This window comes from Ornithorhynchus anatinus, chromosome 13, assembly GCF_004115215.2.
Source record: "Ornithorhynchus anatinus isolate Pmale09 chromosome 13, mOrnAna1.pri.v4, whole genome shotgun sequence".
Classification (NCBI taxonomy): Eukaryota; Metazoa; Chordata; class Mammalia; order Monotremata; family Ornithorhynchidae; genus Ornithorhynchus; species Ornithorhynchus anatinus.
The window spans coordinates 33,951,550-33,971,636 of record NC_041740.1 but is presented as its reverse complement, the minus strand read 5'-3'; the positions used below and the strand labels follow the sequence as shown (position 1 = coordinate 33,971,636).

Here is a 20,087-nt window from a genome sequence, read left to right as displayed (position 1 = left end):
CATGATTTTGGCAATTGGAACTTTTGAGTGCATAAAACAGCAGCTTGTATCTCACATGATGATTGGCACCAAGCAAAAGTGAAGAACATCCCTTTGTTTTCCAACACAAAGGGGTGTGTGTGTATGAGTGTGCATGGGTGGTATTTGTTCAGTGTTAGTAAGAGGCATTCGAAGGTAGCTAATGAATTTGGCAGTCTCAAAACTGTCTCTCCTAGAGCACAGTTCCAGTGACAGATGCATGACACTTCATCTAAGTGAATGTGACACAAAACTTTGTTTTTAAGGAATGCCAAAGGAAGCCTCTGCCCTGAAGGTGAGCAGGCCATTGCGATGCTCATAAGGCCAGGGCTTGTCTTTGAGAATGAGAACTTAAAGAACTTTCAATTCAGGATCCTCAGGGAAGGGAAGAGAGAAAAACCAGCAAGATGACTTCAGGAGAGGACATTTTCACAGACTCGGGGCACTAGAGGAAGAAAGTCTAATGGGCAGAGGAATCTAAGAAATCTGGCTAATCTTCAGAAAGACAGTTCTGCAGGCTCAGGAACAAACTCCACCAGTTCATAGGAAGGATAAGACGGGGAGCAAGGTGCCAAGTTGGCTAACCACAGAACTCTACAGAGGCCTGAAGGGCAGTGGGAAAGTTCCCAAAGTGGGATTTAGACCGGATCACTCAAGAGCCGTCTAAAGAAATAGATTGTGTAAGTCCAAGATTAGAAAAATTAGAGCTAGAGAGGAATCACAGCTGGCAGGAGACATAAAAGACAACCAAATAAATTTTTCAATTATACCAGACGAAAGTGAGGAACTAGAGAAAACATTATCCTCCTAAAAGGCAGGGAGGGAAAGCTGATTAACAAGCAAAGGTTTTTAATGTGTTTTTCATATCCATTTTTACATAGAAGTCCTAACTTCAACAGTAGACCAGAACAAATCTGTCCAGCAAGTGAAGAATGGAAAGTCGAACTGTAATAGGGAAAGAAATAGTAAAGGAATATCCAAGAAATGAGTGAATTCAATCACAGGGGCATTTGAGAAAATGGAGGACTCGAGAGCAGAGAAACTAGTTACTATTTTTGAGATCTCAAGGGGAATGGGAAAAGTGCCTGAGGATTAATAATAATAATAATAATTGTGGTATTTGTTAAGCGCTTACTATGTTCCAAGCACTGTTCTAAACACTGGGGTAGATACAAGGTAATCAGGTTGTCCCATGTGGGGCTCACAGTCTTAATCCCCATTTTACAGATGAGGTCACTGAGGTACAGAAAAGTTAAGTGACTTGCCCAAAGTCCACAGATGACAAGGGGCAGAGCTGGGATTAGAACCCACGACTTTTGACTTCTAAGTCCGGGCTCTTTCCATTAAGCCATGCTGCTTCTCTAAGCAGATTAAAAGAGGGTATATGTAGTGTCCACCATTTAAGATAGAGTAACCTTGGCCACTACAGACAGATCAGCCTTTGCTACTTGGAAATAGGCTTAGGGCAAATCATTCAACTATTTTCATCCATCCAGAAGAGTATAAATTACTAAGAACTAGAAATCAAAGCTTGAGAAGAGTGTATCTTATCAAGTTAATTTTATTTCTTCTATGAGGAAGTGACAGGCCATGGAGGCAAGAGAAGCAAAGGTTGAGTTTTATTAGTATTTATTTAGGGTCTAGTGAGTGCAGTTCATTGCTCCTCCAAGAGGCCTTCCTCAGCTAAATCCTCATTTCCCTCATTAAGACGTGATATTCACTCCACCCAGGGTCCCACAGCACAGCGCTTGTATGTACATATCCATAATTTATTATGTCTGTCTCCTCTAGATTGTAAGCTTCTTGTGGGCAAGGAACATATCTACCAACTCTGTACTTTCCCAAGCCCTTATTTCAGTGCTCAGCACACAGTAAGTGCTCAATAAACACCATTGATTGATTGACTGACTGCTGAGCTAGTACAAAGGAAAGTATAACAGAAATATGAGACACAGTCACTGTCCATGAAGATCTTTAAGGACAGCTTTATTTGTATTTCCCCAGCACTGAGCACAGTGCACACAAGGTAAGTGCTTAATGAATATACTACAATTGATTGCACTGTAGTGGACGAGAGTGAGATTTAGCCTTCAGTAAGTCTACTGATTCCTCCCTACTCAATAAGCTAGAAAGACATGGTCTTACCCAAGGGTCGAAATACCAAGTGCGTGCTCAGCGTCTGCCCCACCTGGGCAGCTCGCCACCAACTCCAGCATTTATCATACATGTTGGAGTGGAAGTAAAAAGATGGACGCTATTTTGGGCCCGTGTCCCCTACCTTGTCCCATACCTCTCGCCAAGTCACCTTCAGTCACCCAAGTAAGGGCATCCAGAGCAACTGTGTGAGGTCTGGGTCTGGGTTACTTCACTTCTAATGCCTCAGACACCAGGCTGTATTTAGTCCGAGGAGGAGCATTGGATCACGGGAATAATACAATACGTGGGTTATTCTGAACTCCTTGTTCACAATGCCCAGTTCACATCAGGTGGCCAAAACACTGTTGAAATGTTACTTGGAGGAAGAAAAAGAAAATCATAATTCATTGCCACGGCTGAGTTTTCCTCTCCTTCCTGAGGCGGGTTGAGTCGTTGGCTTTATTTTCCCCTGACATTGAACACTATTACAGAAACACATTAGCACTTTAAATGTCAGATGCCTCAGAGACTCCAGAAGAGTTTGAGCAGTAGAGGAAAGAAATGGTGTTGGCAATCTCCCCATGATGGCAAACCCAACGGCTATAAGCCATCCTACTTCCCCAGGTTTTGGAAAATGGAAAGAACATAAAGGTAGTACTCCCTGTTGCATCCAGTCCATCCAAGACTTGTCAGGGCTTTTTATTTGACCCAGAGTTTTTATTTCCTCTGTTTGTACATCCCCTACAGCCTCTGTGAAACAGTGCCTTTGATCTATCTATCCCCAGTCTTCCAGTAGGCGATTGTGTGAACAGGGAGACAACAGCAGCAACAGCAGCAGTAAAGGGTGGAATCGTGGGTGTGATAGACCCCTTGGTATTGCTTTTCTCCCGTTAGCCAGCTCCAAATTTCTTATCAAAAATGACAAATTGGCAACTAAAAACTGCTGAGTGCTTTGTTCATCTGAAGAGATACTATCTCTAAGTATTTATGTATAATTAGATCTGTGCTAGTTTTTTGCTAAGGAAGATGATGTGATTAAACCATTTAAAGACAAAGTTCTTTGCCTTCGCTGTCCAGACACTTAAAATTAAGCATCTGCTTCTCCTAACGGTGCTGGCATCCAGTGAGCAAGAGGCAGATGGTTTTCTTAGGTGGCTTGAGTGATTGTAAATTTTATTTTTGAAGCTGGTCTTCCAGTGAGCTGTACTTTTTATCCCAGGCAATTCAATAGGAATTTCAGGGAATGAAGATTTGCCCCCACAGTATTTCCACTCTAGATGCCTGTAGCATCCCAATAGCCACGGTCAGGGAAGTAAATAATTGTTGTTAAAATGAGCGGTCAAGACAGTAACACGAATAGTTTTTTCCTGTGCTCCATAGGATAGATACAGGGAGCAGAGCTCTTCCCATATCCCTGTCCCAAGCTGGTCTTTTGGCCAAAGGACCTGATGACCTATTTGCCAAAAATAGCCCGCCAGGAAATGGGAAATGGAACTGAAGCAAATTTGGAAACACAACTGAGAGCGGTATATTTGGAAAGCAGGTGTCTTTCTTGCATATTCCTGACCCTCTACATTCCATCTTTCCTCTCACTCCCTAAGTGTATGCTAAGCTTTTCCTTATGTTCAGGCCTTGCCTCACTGGCAAATGGAAATTGTGAGGGTCTCCTTGCCCAGGAATAATGAAACTAGATTGTAAACTCCCCCACTAAATTGTAATCTCCTCCCACTTGACTGTAAGCTCCTTGAAGGCAGGTCTACAAACTCTCTTGTATTTTACTACCCCATTTGCTTAGAACAGTGCTCTGCACACAGTAAGAACTAAGTAAATATCACTGATTGATAGTCAGGATTTGTGCTACATGCCATCTTGGTCAAGGCTGCTCTCAGCTCGGTTTCCTAGTTTTTCTTACTGTGAAGTTGACCAAACTCCCAGAAGATTTCATTAGCATTCTGAGGCTCCTCTTGGGGTGGTGAAGTACAATCATGATCATAAACCTGAATTATGTGGGGTGTACTGGAATCCTGGGCACCAGTCATGCCCCAGAAATCTCACTTTAGGCAACAAAGAAGCTGCATCATTACCTAGTGGAAAAAGCAGAGGCCTGGGAGTCAGAGGACCTCTGACCTCTCCCAAGTCCTTATATACAATGCTCCACCCAAAGTAAATGCTCAATAAATATCACTGATTGACTGATATATGCTAAGCATCGGAGTAGATACCATGCAGTCACATACATCTGTCCTAAATAGGGTTCACATTCTAGAGGCGAAGGAGAACAGGCATTTAATTCCCATTTTACAGATGAGAAAACTGAGGCACAAAAAAGTGACTTGCCCAAGGTCCTACTGGTCATACTGCAGGCAAGTGGTGGAGTCAGGATTCGAACCCAGGTCTCCTGACTTCTATTGCCATTATCTTTCTACTTGACCCCGCTGCTTCTCCTGATGCATGGGTAGGAACTCAAAATTAAACTTTCCAGGGGAGACCTTGATTTAGTCATGGAAATAGTCCCCCAGGCTGCACCAGCCTCAAAAACAATAACAATCTATAGGTGCAAGAGTCAAAATGTTGGAAGAAAATTTATTGTTCAGTAAGTTTAATTGAAGATTTCTATCCAAGCCCTTAAAAAAAAAATCCATCCTAGATCCCCCTTTTTTTAAAGAAAGAAAGAATCTAAGCATTTAAATCCTGAAAATATCCTATATTAGGTCCCAAGCTCAAAGAACAGGGGAAGGGAACTGCTTTTGTTTCTAGCAGGCAAGAGAATGAAATTAATTGGGTAGAGACTCCTTCAGTCAATAGCTGGTCATTGTGATTAGTGCGAAGTGAAGCACTATACAGAGTTGTGCTGAGCATGGGAAAAATGACTGGAGAGAAAACAAACAACGAACAGCCCACAGGATTCAGTGAACAGTGAAAATGTAGAAGGCTCATGTGTCCAGTCTCCAGTTTTTCCCATGACCAACAGTTCCCACCTTCTTCACCGTATCCCTTCCGAAATAGGTTGTTTCCAAAAGGTGTCATGCCCAACCTTTTAAATGTCTTCATGCACATGTCATGTCACTGCCTCAGGAGTCCTATCCACTTTACCATCTGATCAATATTTCCCAATCCAGCCTCTTAAAACACTGAACCTGTTTCCAATCAATAAATGGCATTTATTGAGCCCTCTCTGTGACTAGAGCACTGTAGTATGTGCTTGGGGAATACGATGGAGTCCACAGACATGAGCCCTTCCCTCAAGATGCTTACAGTCTAACAGGGGATACAGATAATAATAATAATAACAATGGCATTTGTTAAGTACTTACTGTGAGCCAGGCACTATTCTAAGTGCTAAGGTAGATACTAACTAGGTAATTGGTTTGGACATATACCCTCTCCTGAGGTTACTGTGGAGAAAGGAGTAAAACTAGGACCACTACAGAGAGAAGGGAGAAGGGCCCTGCCTGTGGGAACCTGGGGAGAGAGAGAGAAGGCCAGATGTGAGGGCACAGGAGAGCAGCTATTGTGGGTGCTGATGAAAGGGAGCTAGGATGAGGATTGTATTTGAATATTGTTCAGTGGGCCATGATGGGAGCAGATATGATTGAAGGATTCCTGGGTTCCATAATTGTGATATTTGTTAAGCATTTACAACGTACTGAGCACTGTACTAAGTGCTGGGGTAAACATAAGATAAACAGGTCCCACAGTCTGAATAGGAGGAAGAACAAGTACTGAGTCCCCAATTTGCCGATGAGGGAACTGAGGCCCAGAGAACTTAAGCAACTTGCTCAACATCACACTGCAGGTAAGTGGCGGAGTTGGAATTAAAACCCAGGTGCTCTGACTTCTATTTTGTGTGTGTTGAGGCAGGTCAGGGGAGACTAAAAGTTCTGGAAACTGTTCTGGATCCAGAGTAGAGGGTAAGATTGGGGTCTCTGCAACTCAGAAAACCAGTTTGTCTTTCCAAAATAAGGTTTGGGATGAGGAGCTGACCTGAGGGTAGGGAGAGGTTAGAGAGTGAAAGGAGTTCATTTTGAATGCAGCCATTTCCACCTTCTTGGTATGTCCTGTGCTTTGTGGGTCCGAGTCACCTCAAATGGAATGAAGCTATTTTCACCCTCATTTGTTTTCGATCAATTGATATCACAGATCAGCTACCTGGAACCAGAACTGGCAGAGTTTGGGGACAGTCAGCCCACGGAATGAATGCTTTGGGCAGGGGTGAAACTATGGGAGCCCATGTTTATGGGAACCTAGATATGGATTTAAGTTACAAAGGTATGAGCCCTGCAGTGCATTTCATTTTTATTGCTCTGGATAGAGATCCAAACTTTTACCTTTAAAATTCCAGCCCCTTTAGAATTCTAGAATGCTACAGAACTTAACCATCTTGTAACTACTCTATTTACTTAAATAGCACCTCCCACTACATAATTGCCCCTTCCCAAGGAAGAAATAAAAGATCCTTTTTCGTGTCGCATAATGGTTAAGCAGTCGTAGAGCCAGGGACGCCGGGACTGGCAGGAGACGGGGGGAGCAGAAGGCCGAGTCATAGCAATATAGCAGGCCTTGGACCAGGAGGAGCAACAGAAGGGAGAGAATTTGGAACGGCAGTGGAGGGAGTTCATTCATGTTTGCAGCATTTGAGAGAGTGCAGTAAAAGTAAGAGATGCTTCTTAAGTGTGCCCTCTTACCGTCTTTTATTTTCTTTCTCTCCTACTTTCCCCCTCCTTTTTCTATCTCCTCCTCCTCAGCAGAACACTAAGAATGGCCCATGTGGGTTTTGGGTAAAACTGCCTGCTGTCCAGAGTGCCTTGATCATTGCAGTAGCCAGCTGCAGGAAGCTGTAGATCCATCAGGCTGACCTTCAGGGCCACATTGCATTGCCGTCGTTTGGGTAGATCTTGGAATCAAGCGGGACTGACCTCATTTTTCAAGCTCCGGTCAAAACCTGAGTTACCCAGAAACGGAAGCCCAGTTCTGTTTTTCCTTTTGACTGGGGGCTTTGGTTGGCCTATTTAGGGTCATGATGTTATTGCACATGACTGATTTGGGGAATTCTGAGAGCTCCCAAATGGAAGTTGATTCTTTCAACTAGACTATTCATTGTTCTATTTATAATTTCTTTTAATTTCTTCTTTTTAGCTATCCAGACTTGACCTTTATCAGCTCCTACAGAAGTAGTTGCTGAGCACTAACCCTTTGTCACTGGTGTCACAGCCTCTGTGGTCTTTAACAAGGTTTTATTATTACTCTTTATAATAATGCCTCTTATTGAATTAATGCTGATCTGTAAGGCATTCCAAGGACTTTGTAGCATGCTACTTACATCTATTTAAGCACTGATATTTGGAAAGCAAGTCCCAGTTCTCCTTTATTTTCCATTTCTCATACCAATTTTATCCCTAGACTCCCTTCCCCCTCACTTGCAACTGCTGAAGCTGCTGCTTTCATCAAGGGATGTATTGGCAAGGAAGTGGAAAGGTGAGAGACAGAGATTAGGGCCTGTATTTCTGAGCCAGGAGGTGGCTCAGGGAAGCCCGGAGGCTGGTCAAGGCATGGTGTTTCTATACTTATTACAAAGTCAGGACAAGACAGCCCTTTTGTCCTCCTCACTGTTCACAGGTAACTAATTGGGCCCCCAAATTTTGGCAGAGAAAAGTTGTAGGGGCTGTTAGCCTGCAACTCCAGAATCTGCCAAATCTTAGAAAGCTTCCTTTGGTAAGAATGGGAAGAGAGGTCAATGGGGAGTGAGGAGATATGGGGTAATGAGAAAGAAGGGACCAGAGGACTCTGGGGACTGGAGATCGAATGCTTCCCCAGAGGGTGTGGGATGGGGATGAGGAGAATAGTGAGGCTGCAGTAGAGAGCTGCCCTATATATCTCCCTGCTCTCTGTGTCTTGTTCTTTGTTCCTCTCTGGTTCTTTGTCTCCTTTCTGTCTGTTTTCCCTCTCTCTGTCTCTTCTCCCCTCCCTCCATCTCTCTTTCCCACCCTTGGTCTTCCCTCCCTCTCTCCCTCACATCACCTGAGCACCCACCAGCATCAGCCCCCTGCCTTGGAATACCATCAGGGCTCACTCTGACTTCTTTGCCTCCAGATGTTCCTGGGACATGTAGTTATATCTTGGATGTCCTCTTTGACTAGGACTACATATCCCACCATTGCCTGAGGCCCACAAACTCAGAGACATGTAACTCAGGGCAGAGGACCATGGTTTCAGGTAACCTGAGGTCTGGCTCTAATGAACCAGCTGAACTGCCCTTGTGACAGGAGGAGCTAGAGAGAGGTTTCTAAGTAGGGTGGTCAGTTGTCCAGTTCATTTTTCAGCTGGTTCCTGACTTCCTGTCCAGTACAGAGAAACAACATGGCCTAGTGGAAAGAGCATGGGCCTGGAAATCAGAGGACATGCATTCTAATCCTGCCTCTGCCGTGTATCTGCTATGTGACCTAGGGCAAGCCACTTAACTTCTCTGTGCTTCAGTTACCTCATTTGTAAAATGGGTATTAAGACTGTGATGTATGTATCTACCCCAGAGCTTAGAACAGCGCTTGGCACAGAGTAAACGCTAAACAAATACCATAATTAGCATTATTATTATTGTTGTTATCATTATTAGATATGGCAGCAAATGCCTTTATATATGGTATTTTCATGTTCTGTACCCAGGTGCAGGAGCAAGTTTCAGGGGCTCCACCCGCCCCTGGAAACACCCCTGGGTTGGCTCCAACTCAGTTTACTTGGATGAAGTGGCCCATAGGATGTGATGACACTCAGCTGAGGGTTCACCCCCCCCCCCCCCGCCCACCCCCCCCCCCCCCCGCCTTGCAGGCGTCCAAGCCAGGAGCCCAGCAGGAAGAAGGGCAAACGCTCCAATTCCTGGTTGAAAGCCCATCCCTGAGCCAGCCTGTGAATTTCCGGTCCATTGCCTTGCTGGATGATGCCTTGCTGCCTCCCATTCCGTAGCTGCCGTTTGCCAGTGATTATGATAAACCCAGGGAGCACTTGTTATGCACACGGGCTTGAATTGCCATTAGGCTAGGTCTTGGTCATCGGAGATGAGTTTTTGCTTTTTGTAAACCAGCTGCCAATTTTTTGACTAATGGAGTGATTTGAAGCAGCTGGGCCCTGGAGCAGCAGGACAGAGCACTGAAGCACAGAGGAACATAATTTAACCAACTGGATTTGGTTTCCTATTGTCACCTCTGGTGTTGCCAATTTATTAATATATTCATAGTATTATTAATAATAACAATAAAACTTTTAGTACGTTTAAGTGCTGCTACATGCCAAGTACTGCTAAGACTCGAGGTAGATGTAAAACTATCAGATCAGACACAGTCTCTGTCCTACTTGGAGCTCACAGTAGAAGTGGAAGGGAGAATAGGTATTTCACCTCCACTTTACAAATAAGGAAACTGAGGCACAAAGAAGTTAAACAACTTGCCCAAGGTCCTACAGCAGGCAAGTGGCAACGCCGTGATTAGAAAGCAGGAATCCTGATTACCAGGCCTGGGCTCTTTCCATTAGGCATCCTGCTTCTCCAACATTACCCTCACCTATCAGAGTTCTATCTCAGACACTTCTATACACCCAGTGAACCCAAGTCCCGAGGTGACAAGATGGACCCCAGAGAAGGATCCTTTTACAGGCACCAACTCTGGAAAAAAAAAGTCTGCTTTTATAGAACTTTGGCCAACGGCCACATTTTTATCTGGGCATTCTGCTGTGCAGTCTTTCTGTTGAGCTGCAGTGCAGTGGCTCTGTTTCTTAAAGATGGTAACCATGGCTCTCTGAAACTGAAAAATAGGAGTAAGGGATGATCTTGGTCTCTCCATATTCCAAAAATGTTCTTTTAAGCTACAAGGCTGGCGATCCCCAAATCAGGGGCCATCTAGGCCAGCTCTCATAGTTTAATAATTAACAATTATAATATTCATGGAGCACTTACTACGTGCCAGGCACTGTACTGTTTCTGCTCTTCATTTGTAGGAGTCACTTTTAAAGATGCCGCAAGTATCCTCCAGCTGACCTTATGTAACCCTGGTGTGCTAAGAGGTAGTGTTACCTCCCTTCAGCTTGTTGTGTAAATGTTGAAATCCAACAACTAGGATACAGCAGAAAGTCATCAGCTCTGATTCTGTTTCTGGCAGGGTGGGACCAGAAATTCTTAAAATATATAAATAACTGTATTTATAAATAGTTTTAAATGTAAGTGGTATAAATAGCTGAGCCAAATAGCAGATATTTACATACCCATATATTTTCTCTGGATTTCATTTTAGGGTTAGGTGCTGGGTGGACTTTAAAACTCAACTCTTAAGCTTCCTGACTCTGTCCTCTCCTGGTTCTCCTCCTTTCTCTCTGCCTGTTTATTCTCAGTCTCTTTCACAGGCTTCTCCTCTGCCTCCCACCCCCTGACTGTGGGTGTCCCTCAAGGTTCATTTCTGGGTCCCTTTCTATTCTCTACCTACACCCACTCCCTTGGAGAAATCATTCACTCACATGGCTTCAACTACCACCTCTATGCAGATGATTCCTAAATCTACATCTCCAGTCCGGATCTCTCTCTCTCTCTGCAGTCTTACATTTCCTCCTGCCTGCAAGACTTGGATGTCCCACAGTCACCTCAGACTTAAAATGTGTAAAACAGAACTGTTTATCTTCCCACCCAAACCCTGTCCTTTCGTGTATATATTTGGAAGCAGTAAGGGCTAATGGAAAGAGCACAGGCCTGGGAATCAGAGGAACTGGGTTCTAATGTCAGCTCCACCACTTGTCTGCTGCATGACCTTAGGCAAGTCATGTAGAGAAGCATCATGGTCTAGTGGTTAGAGCACATGCCTGAGAGTCAGAAAGATCTAGGTTCTAATCCTGACTCCACTCTTGTCTGCTGTGTGACCTTGGGCAACTCACTTCACTTCTCTGTGCCTCTGTTACCTCATCTATAAAATGGGGGTGGAGATTGTGAGCCCCATGTGGGTCAGGGACTGTGTCCAACTTGATTAGCCTTTATTTACCCCAGTGTTTAGTATGGTGCCTGGCACAGAATAAGTACTTGACAAATACCATTAAAAAAATACCATCTCAGTTCCTCAGTTTCCTCAGCTGTAAAATGGGGATGAAATACCTGTTCTTCCTCCTACTTAGACTGCGAGCCCCATGTGGGGAAAGGGACTGTTTACAACCTGATTACCTTGTATCTGCCCCAGTATTTAGAACACTGCTTAACACAGAGTAAGTGCTTAGCAAATACCATTATTACACACACACATATACACACACAACTCAGGAAAATTTAGGATTGCATTAGATTGCTGGGTTTCATGCTCAACCTTCCAGGATTAAGGTGGTCTGTTCTCCCATCTGGTACCAATTCATCATCAGAGCTCTTTAAGTATTTTTGCTGCCACCAAATCCTACACCTCAGAAGCAGTAATGGGGAACACAGTGGCTTGGGAGGAAGTGGTGGACTGTGGAGAGCTATTCCCCCCAACCCAGTGGATATCCACAAAACTTTCCATATGATATTACATGTTGTGCAGTCTGAGTGGTGCACAGAACATCCAATTTTACCTCTTTGGTAGACAAAGGACGTCTGGTTTTTGTGAATGCCATCGAGCCCGAAAATTAGTTGCCAAAATATGATGATCAGAAAACATACCTGAGACATCCTAACACAGAACTCACTGAAAATGAACAACTGGCATCTTTCAAGGGTATTGCCACCACCTTTAATGTCCTTTACAACTTTAAAATCCATAGCGTTCAGAAGGCCGAAGGCTCCTCAAAGGTCAGAGTGGTTTCATCTGTGTGTTTTGTAAAGCACCCAACGCACTCCAGGCTCTCAATAAATAGTAAATGAATCAGTCAGCCATGGATGGGGATTTGGGTTGAAGCATGGAGGCGTGAAGTCATTTGCCCACGATAATGCAATAAGCTTGGCATAGCCACAACTAAAATAACAGATTGCAAGTCTGGATTCTATGTTCGACACCTGTACTTCCAAACCTTTTTGTTTGAAATGAGGAGGACTCAACCTATTGAAAATAGGTAGCCTGTGGGCATTCTCAGACAAGGCATAACCCCATGGGAACAGAGGAAAGAAAAGATGGCTCACTGAAGTATTGCCCTCCTCTAACCATAAGCTCGTCCTATAGACCATAAACTCATTTTGGGCAGGGAACATGTCCCCTAATTCTGTTATATTCTACTCTCCTAAGTGCTTAATACAGTGCTCTGCACATAGTAAGCTCTCAATAAATACCACTGAATGATTGCAGTGTTGTGTAAAGGGGGCAGTAGGGACATCTAGATCAAGAGTAGAAAGTAATCTGGATCTAAGCAGTTTATTCCATGCCAGCGTTTCCCATTAGATGAGCTACTACACACTGATGCACTCTGGGAAGTTTCCAGGGGTATTATCATCCTGTGGCCTCCCTCCCTGATGGTACAGCCTAAGGAGACTGCCTCATCTGTTTGCTCCCCGAAGCCAGTTCTGGGAGCAGGAGTCGCTGCCTGGACAGTGATAGAGAAAAGGAGCAGGATCAGAAGTCGGAGGACAGTCACCCAGGTTCCAACTAGGTATTTTGGCTGGTTCGTATTATCTAATGTTGCTCTATGACCTTACTATTTGGCCCCCAGTTCCAAAATAAGGAAACACAAGGAGCCTGGAGGCAGGGGGAAGGACTAGATAATCTCTTCTAGCTCAGTTTCCTCCCTGCCCTCCCCAACTCTGTGAATGTTATGAATGAAAAGGGCTTCATATCTTTGTAGCTCATTTTGACTTCTCTTTAATAGCTGGAATCCCACAGCAGATGTCAGTCCATTCATTCCACTTTAGTACTAATATTTGCACTTACGCATCAGTTTTCATTCAGAACTCTCAAGGTGCCTTAACCTACATTAGTGTTATTGCAGGGGCAAAAAGAGCAACAGGGAGGTTAAATGACTTATGCCTAGGTGCTCATCGTCGAACATTAGAGGAATAAAGCTAAGAATTCTTCAGTCCCTTAGCTTTGGTCATTCACCATCTCCATTTTCGAGGAGGATTTTGAATTTCAAAACACCCTTTTTTCTGAGTATCCCCTGGCTTACTGACCTTCCCCACCACACTCCACCTTGTTCCTCTGCCACCTGGCTCCCAAACCCATCCTCAACCCAAAAGAAGTTGGACTTTCTGTTCTTCTTCTAAATAATTTCACTGCTCTGAGACCTTACTCCATGGGCAGTTAATTATCAGAAAACCTCGGAGGAGTTATTGGTTTGCAGATTGAATACTGGGCCAGCAGCCGGTCTAGGTCAAGTGCAATATAGGGTGGTGGAGATTAGCCTCGGAGGTTTCCAATCTTACATTTTGGGGTAACCACAGGCTTAGGTGTATTGCTGGCTTTCAGAGTCAGTGAGACTAAAGACGATGATGTCCGAGATGGGCTTTAAACTCCTAGGAAGAAAGGTACTGGAAGAAGCTTAAATGGGTATGTCGTGTTCTGGACCTCCCACCCCGGGCCTCAATCCCGGATGATGCACTGAGCTAAGCACGGGCCCTTCAGGGCATAGTGAATGATCTCCCTGTTGTCTCCACCCATGCCAGAGTCTTTGTTTGCTCGTTCATAAACCCCACTATTCAAAATGTCAGGGTTCACCAGTAGTCTTTATTTCCTTTGAGTTGAGGGGTTTCGGTGGGGTAGGTCTCCTAAAATATTTGGGGTCCATTGCAGAGAAGTAAAATATGAACTAGGTTAAAAAAACACCCTGTTGGCACAAAGAACGTGATCTCTCCACCGAAAACAACTCGTCCTCACCCCACTGAAAAATGGACACTAATTGCACTCTGAATGGCCCTCTTGTAGCTCTTGCCAGGGGTAGAACAGAGCTGAGTGGGGATTGCATCACCCACCTTCTCAGCAGCTGACCCCAGATCAGCAAGGTGAACAGGAGCCCATGCCATCCCCAAGTTACTCTCACCCTCTTCCCCACTTCCCCGGGATCCCTTCTTATGATTTCCCCTCCGTCAAACGAGAGCAGAAGAGCGGAGTCGTCACAACGGGAATTCAGCGTACCAGAAAGGGACCCAGACAAAAATTTTTTTAAGCGTGCAAGCCCATCACAGACCTGCCTGAGTAATTCAGTGTGTTTGGCGATAGTTTACAGAATAAACAAAATATCAATCTCCCACTGCCAAACGGAACAAGAAACAGGATAATTGATTTATTTCTCACTCCCCCTTTTTTTTCTAATTTTTTAGATGGTAATTAGGAGAACACATACCAGCCAAGCAAGAGTGAATGCAAACAAGACCCCTATAGGCAGCCCAGTGCATTAATGTAAAATATGCCCAGACAACATAACTTGTCAGAGAGGATTATTTCTGCTTAGTGAATCGGCAGGGGCCCCGTTGCTTCACCACTCAGCCTTTGACAAGAGAGAGAGAGAGAGACAGAGAGAGAAAAAGAAATAGGGAGAGAGAGAGCTAGAGAGAGAGAGAGAGAGAGAAAGGGAGAGGCCATTAGTAAGCTGCTACAGTGGCATTGATGTTTGAGCGCACTTCTGAACTGGCTTTTGTTGAGACTATCGGTGTAGAAAGCATGCGCTGTCCCAAATCCGCTGTTACTATGAGAAATGAGGAGCTGCTTTTAAGGTATGTTATCGTCTTCTTTGTTTATAATGTATGCTTTCTAGTTGCCAGGACCCGCCACAACAGTGACCACTCTTTATACCAAGTACTTTCTCTATTTTAAAGGAGAGTGAAAAAAGAAAGAAGACTGCAATGTACAAGAAATATCTGTACTAGTTACCTTTTGAAAGCACATCGAACGGTGGCTTGCTGATGTCTGAGGAAAGCTGGCAGCTTAAATTGTAAAAAGCTGAATCTGAGTCTTCATCCCTCTTTTCTTTTGCAATATTTTCACTTCATTATTGTGTACTGGGCATGGAATAATCGTGAAAAAGGGCTAAGGAGACTCCATATTAGACTAGTGTTCTAAATACCACTTTAATCCGGACTTAGCCTACCTAGACAGTCCTCTGTGCAATCAGGTCTGAATCACTTTGTTCCGTTCGCCAAAATATTACCTGTGTTTGTGGACTGATGTATGTGCATGGGATTCTGGGTGCCTTTATGCTGACAGGCACATATACATCTTTGCATGCGTCTTCATTACTGCTCCATAATATAACAAGAGCAAGCCAGGCTAACCTTTTCGAAAGGAGAGCGGGAATTGTGCTAGAATTGGCACCCTTCTTTGAAAAATGTAGTCCTTTGTTTATTTGCTAGCAGACATTGTAGCATTGAATACATCTTTGGGTCTGACAATGGGACAGCTAAACAATGGAGCTGTCAAACTAGCTTAATGCATGTCTAGTCTGGTTTTTTTTTCTTTTTCTTTCCTCAACACCCTTTATGTCTTTCATAATCTTGTTTATCTAGGCAATATAGAACGAGGGATTTTAAGTATTGCTTACTTGTGGTTGTGTTGGCTTTTTTAATTTAATAGCCACTGTACATAGAGCTTTTTGCATTTTGCAGCTATGTCAGTTGGATTAAGTTTGAGATTTATTGCTAACCTCTTGGTTAACTACAGAAAGAAAACTTATTGATTGCAAGTGCTTGTAATGCCATTATCAATCTGGCAAATATCTGGTTGTCAAACCAGCCTCTATTATATTCAATGCCTGGTCTTTTCAAGTTTGCCTACTTGGTGGACTTTGGGTTATTGTAGAGGTGTTTAAAAGATCAAAAAATGATTGTGAGGCAGGATATGTAACCTTATTTCCATTTTTGTAATCAAGAAATGAAAATGAACATATTTTAGAAATCCGGGAACAAGTGAAAGAACTCTCACCCGCATAATTTTTTTATTGCAAACTGTGCAATATTTCCTGTGGCCGTGTGACATCTCCATGGACAGAAATTGCTGAGTTTTGTTATTTATTCTTGATTTGTTTTTAATTCCTTCAAAAAACACAGCATTATGGAAAGAAAACCAATGTTTTATGGATTTCAAAGTCTTCGGCTTTGCAAGAGAAGTGTGCACCCCTTGTGAGAGGGAACAGATAGATAAAAGTATGGAATGAAAAGGTCTATCTATGCCTTTGTAACTTTCAAAATCTTAAACAGTTTATATTATTCTGCTAAATATAGTGCAGCTGGTATTCATACCTTAAAATATTTAATTTAGTGGGCATAATGTATTAATCTTAACCGTGAAAATGTCTGCAACTTTTTTCATTTTCATATCAAGTAAATAATTTATAATTTGCTCAAAATTGCTTCCTTAAAGGCTGTAGCTGATGGAATATTTCTGCATTCTGTGCTAAAATGAATAGGTGAAGATCAATTCATTTTTTAAAAAATGCAATTAAAGGAATATCAATGAAAAGGCAGGAGCAAACCTTTGCAAAGGGCAAAAAAAATATATTTTGAAAACACTCCATCACAGAATAGACCTTGTTCATTTTTTTAAATATGGGTGATATAAATAAGGTATTTTGATTGTAAATTTGAAACATTATGAAGGAGAAAATGCCCATTTATAAGGGATCCCTTATCTCCTGGAGGTTTGGAAATAAATGGTTAAGCTAAAATTTGAGAGATTATGAAATATGTTTTTAACCCTTGCAATTTGTAGGTCATCCAAGTTAACATCTACTGAATTAAGATGAATACATTTTATTCAAAGCTTAATAGAGTACCTTGTCAGCATTCCCCAGACAAGAAGCTTCTTTCCTGATAGTGACTGCAGAAACATCAACTGGCCCTCAGTGAGTGAGTTCAGTCCTGCCTAGTTCTTATCGCTGAGCCATGATCTGTTTTTCATGTTACCCAGCCAGGATAGGAGATTCACATATCTGATGTTGGGGGTCTTGATGTTGATCCTTTCTTTCAGACTGAGCGCTAAACAGGGACTTTAATTATTTGAAGGTAGCTGAAGAGCCCTTCTTGTTGACCATTATGGCACCAATGTGCCCAGGTTCTTCCATTCTGGCATCTAGAGCCATGTCCCAAGCCGGGAGTTCCTGGCAACCAGTACTACCGTGGGTCAGGGTGGGGCATGAAAAAAAGAGGCACAGTAGGCAACACTCCTCATGGCCAGAAGACTTCCGTTTCCCATTACCCTTGCTAACATCCCATACAGCAAGACTGAAAGAACTTTTGAAACCTGCAAATCAAGCTCTCCAGTGTTGCCCAGTGTCCATTTGGTTCTTTAAGATGTGTTGGGTTTCCTCTTCAGTCCAGGCATGTGAGATAGATCTCACTCTGCTTGGCATCTGCAGTGCTTATAACTCATGCCCGCTTCTGAGATATTTCAGGAGCGGATCCATCTTCCTGCACTCCATATTAAGCCCTTGCTTTCTCCCAGAGGTGAATGACTGAGGTCCACTGCTCGGAAGGAGATAAACTCATCAACATTTCTCTCCATGGCAGTGACAAGAGATAACAGCCATTTCTTATCAGGAGTCTTGGTCTGTTTCCGGTTCTTCCAAAGAATGAACCATAAAAATGCCAAAAAGAATTATAGGTTGAAGTCTAGCCTAGCAGAGAAGACAGAATAGGAGATTTCAACAGTGGAAATGATTCTCGGCATTAGGATGCAAAAATTGTACCTCAAGCATCCTTACGTATGTGCTTTCTGGGTAACTTCCCAGGTGTTCAACAGACTGTCTCTAACCCCATTGTATTAATATTCTTTGTTAAATTATAATAAAACCTGAAGTGTTTCTGTTATCAAATTTAAGTATATAAGATTGCAAACTATACCTTTGGGGCTGAAAGACAAAGGAGAACATTCAATTAATATTCATATCTAGAACTTTATAGTAAGTGCAGATTGTGCTTGAATACTTAGGAAGTCATTCAGGGAGTGAATCAATACTAATTATTGTAATCAGGAGGGTTAATTAGCTGAAGATGCAGCTGATGGAAAGTTCATTGCTTACAGCCCTGGAAACACCTAAGTTGATGAAACCTTAGTGGAAAATGCCAAGGAGGGAAGGGAAGAAGCTGAGCATTCATGGAGTGCTTGAGGTGCCAGACCTTTTAGATGAAAAACATGCCTTGAGTTTTTTTGGTGTGTGCTGTACTGTTGGTGTGGAAATTAGAAACATCCAACTGAGTTGCTTGTAAAGAGATTTCTGTGGAAATCATTAACAGAATGCAGTGTCTTTTTCAGCACCTTCTGCCTCTCCAGTATTCATTTGTTTCTCCTCAGATGTTAATGTGAGCAAAGCGATTCAGCAGAGACCTGATTTGTGAATCATCTTTATTAGCTTCCGTGGAGTTTTGTTCCACACTTTGAGAGGCTCCTAGGGCTTTCCTCATCTTCTTTCAGTTCCAAACTGTTTCCATTGCTTGCAAATTCAGGAGGCGCTTTCCTAGTCTAACCTCTACTTCCTCCTCTGTCTCCCAGGCCCCTCTCCCTTGCCTCCCCCCACTCAGTAACAATCAATCAATGGTATTTATTGAGTGCTTACTGTGTCTAGAGCACTATACTAAGCATTTGGGGGAAATACAGTTCAGCAGTTGGTAGGCACGTTCCCTGCCCATTTTGAGATTGCTAACGGTGACTTTTATTCCAGAGAGACTGCCGCACTTCATTCAACGGACAAGATTAAAAATGTGTGGAATTTTAGTTAGCTGACAGGAGTGTCTGGAGAAGGAAAACATACACCAAGTTAGAATGTTGTCACCAATTAAGATTTGAAATGAAGTGTCAGAGCTGGAGCACTCCTGAAAACCCCATACCATTAGACTCCAGAGATTTAATTCTGGAAAATTTCTGGGGGGCCGGGGGAGTAGAAAGGGGTGGTGTTTTCACCCTGCCACCACTCGGCTATTGTCATACTGTCATCCTCACATTACCACCCAAATTAGTCCCAGGATCATGATTCCAGAACAGGGTCAGAAATGCTAGTTAAGTGTTGTTTTTAGATGAGGTACATTCTGTTTCACCAAATCATTCTGCATCCTGTAATGTCATTAGGGATTATCAGGCAGAGGTGTTATTTATCTTCGCCATCACTCTCCCTTTGACTGTTTTACTGCTTCCAACATATTTACTTGTATGTCAGCTCGATCAAAAGTAACTGAAAATGGCAGCTGTTGAGAGAGGATGTCACTGGGCCTAAAATGACATGCATTACTCGAGTAGCACGATTTGCTGCCTCTGCATCTCATTTCTACTTGACCATGTTGCAAGATTGGCTGCTAGGGGTAGAGATGCATCTCTGGAGTTTTAGAAACAAGATTAGTCAATAGGCCCAGAGAGGAAATAAAAATTAAAATTCCCCCAAATAAAATGCCTGGGACTTACATGATGCCTTTATAAGAATTGAAAGTACCTCCCCATTTAGTATCTCTTTTTATCCTTCTAGCATTACCTGTGAGGTGGAGGGGTCAGGTGACATTTTCCCTGTTTTCTGGGAGGAAATGGGTTCAGATAAGTTACGTAATAATAATAATAATAATGATAATAATGGGGTTAAGTGCTTGCTAAATGCTACACAGCCTCTGTCCCAACAGCGCTGACAGTCTAAGAGAAAGGGAGAACAGGTATTAACTCTCCATTTTACAGATGAGGAAATTGAGACCCAGAAAAGTGAAGTGACTTGCCTAAGGTCAAACAACAAATAAGTGGTGGAACAAGCATCAGAACCTAGGTCTCCTGTATTCTCTCTACTTGGCCATACTGCTTCTCTAAGATTACCCATCCGAGTCAGAAAAAGATCTGGGTGTGGATTCCAAGCCTCATGACACCCAGCTCAAGCATACTTGCTGCCTCCCTTATAATCTTCTCGTCATGGTAAGGAAGAAACTTCTGGTTTATAGCTACATTTCTGCCACGCCTCCCACCTCCAACTGCTCAGATTACATTTTCCCAGGTCATGTGAAACTAGTGTGTTGAGATTTTCTGACAAGCTGTTGGTCTCTAGTTGTCCTAAAA

General features: G+C 43.1%; 1 protein-coding gene across 11 annotated transcripts in view; it reads left to right on the top strand.

The window, feature by feature from the left end:
• The window catches only part of CELF2 (CUGBP Elav-like family member 2), a 484,640-nt gene that overhangs the window by 167,594 nt on the left and 296,959 nt on the right, over positions 1-20,087 (top strand). Inside the window, exon 1 of one of the 11 annotated variants that reach the window (XM_029078006.2) lies at positions 14,552-14,785. The exons of 9 other annotated variants lie outside the window; for them this stretch is intronic. In XM_029078006.2, the coding sequence (XP_028933839.1) occupies positions 14,679-14,785 (107 nt within the window). In that variant the 5' untranslated portion in view covers positions 14,552-14,678. Of the gene's footprint in view, positions 1-14,551; positions 14,786-20,087 lie in introns of those variants that run through there. One more of the 11 variants, XM_029078008.2, reaches the window with a different exon arrangement.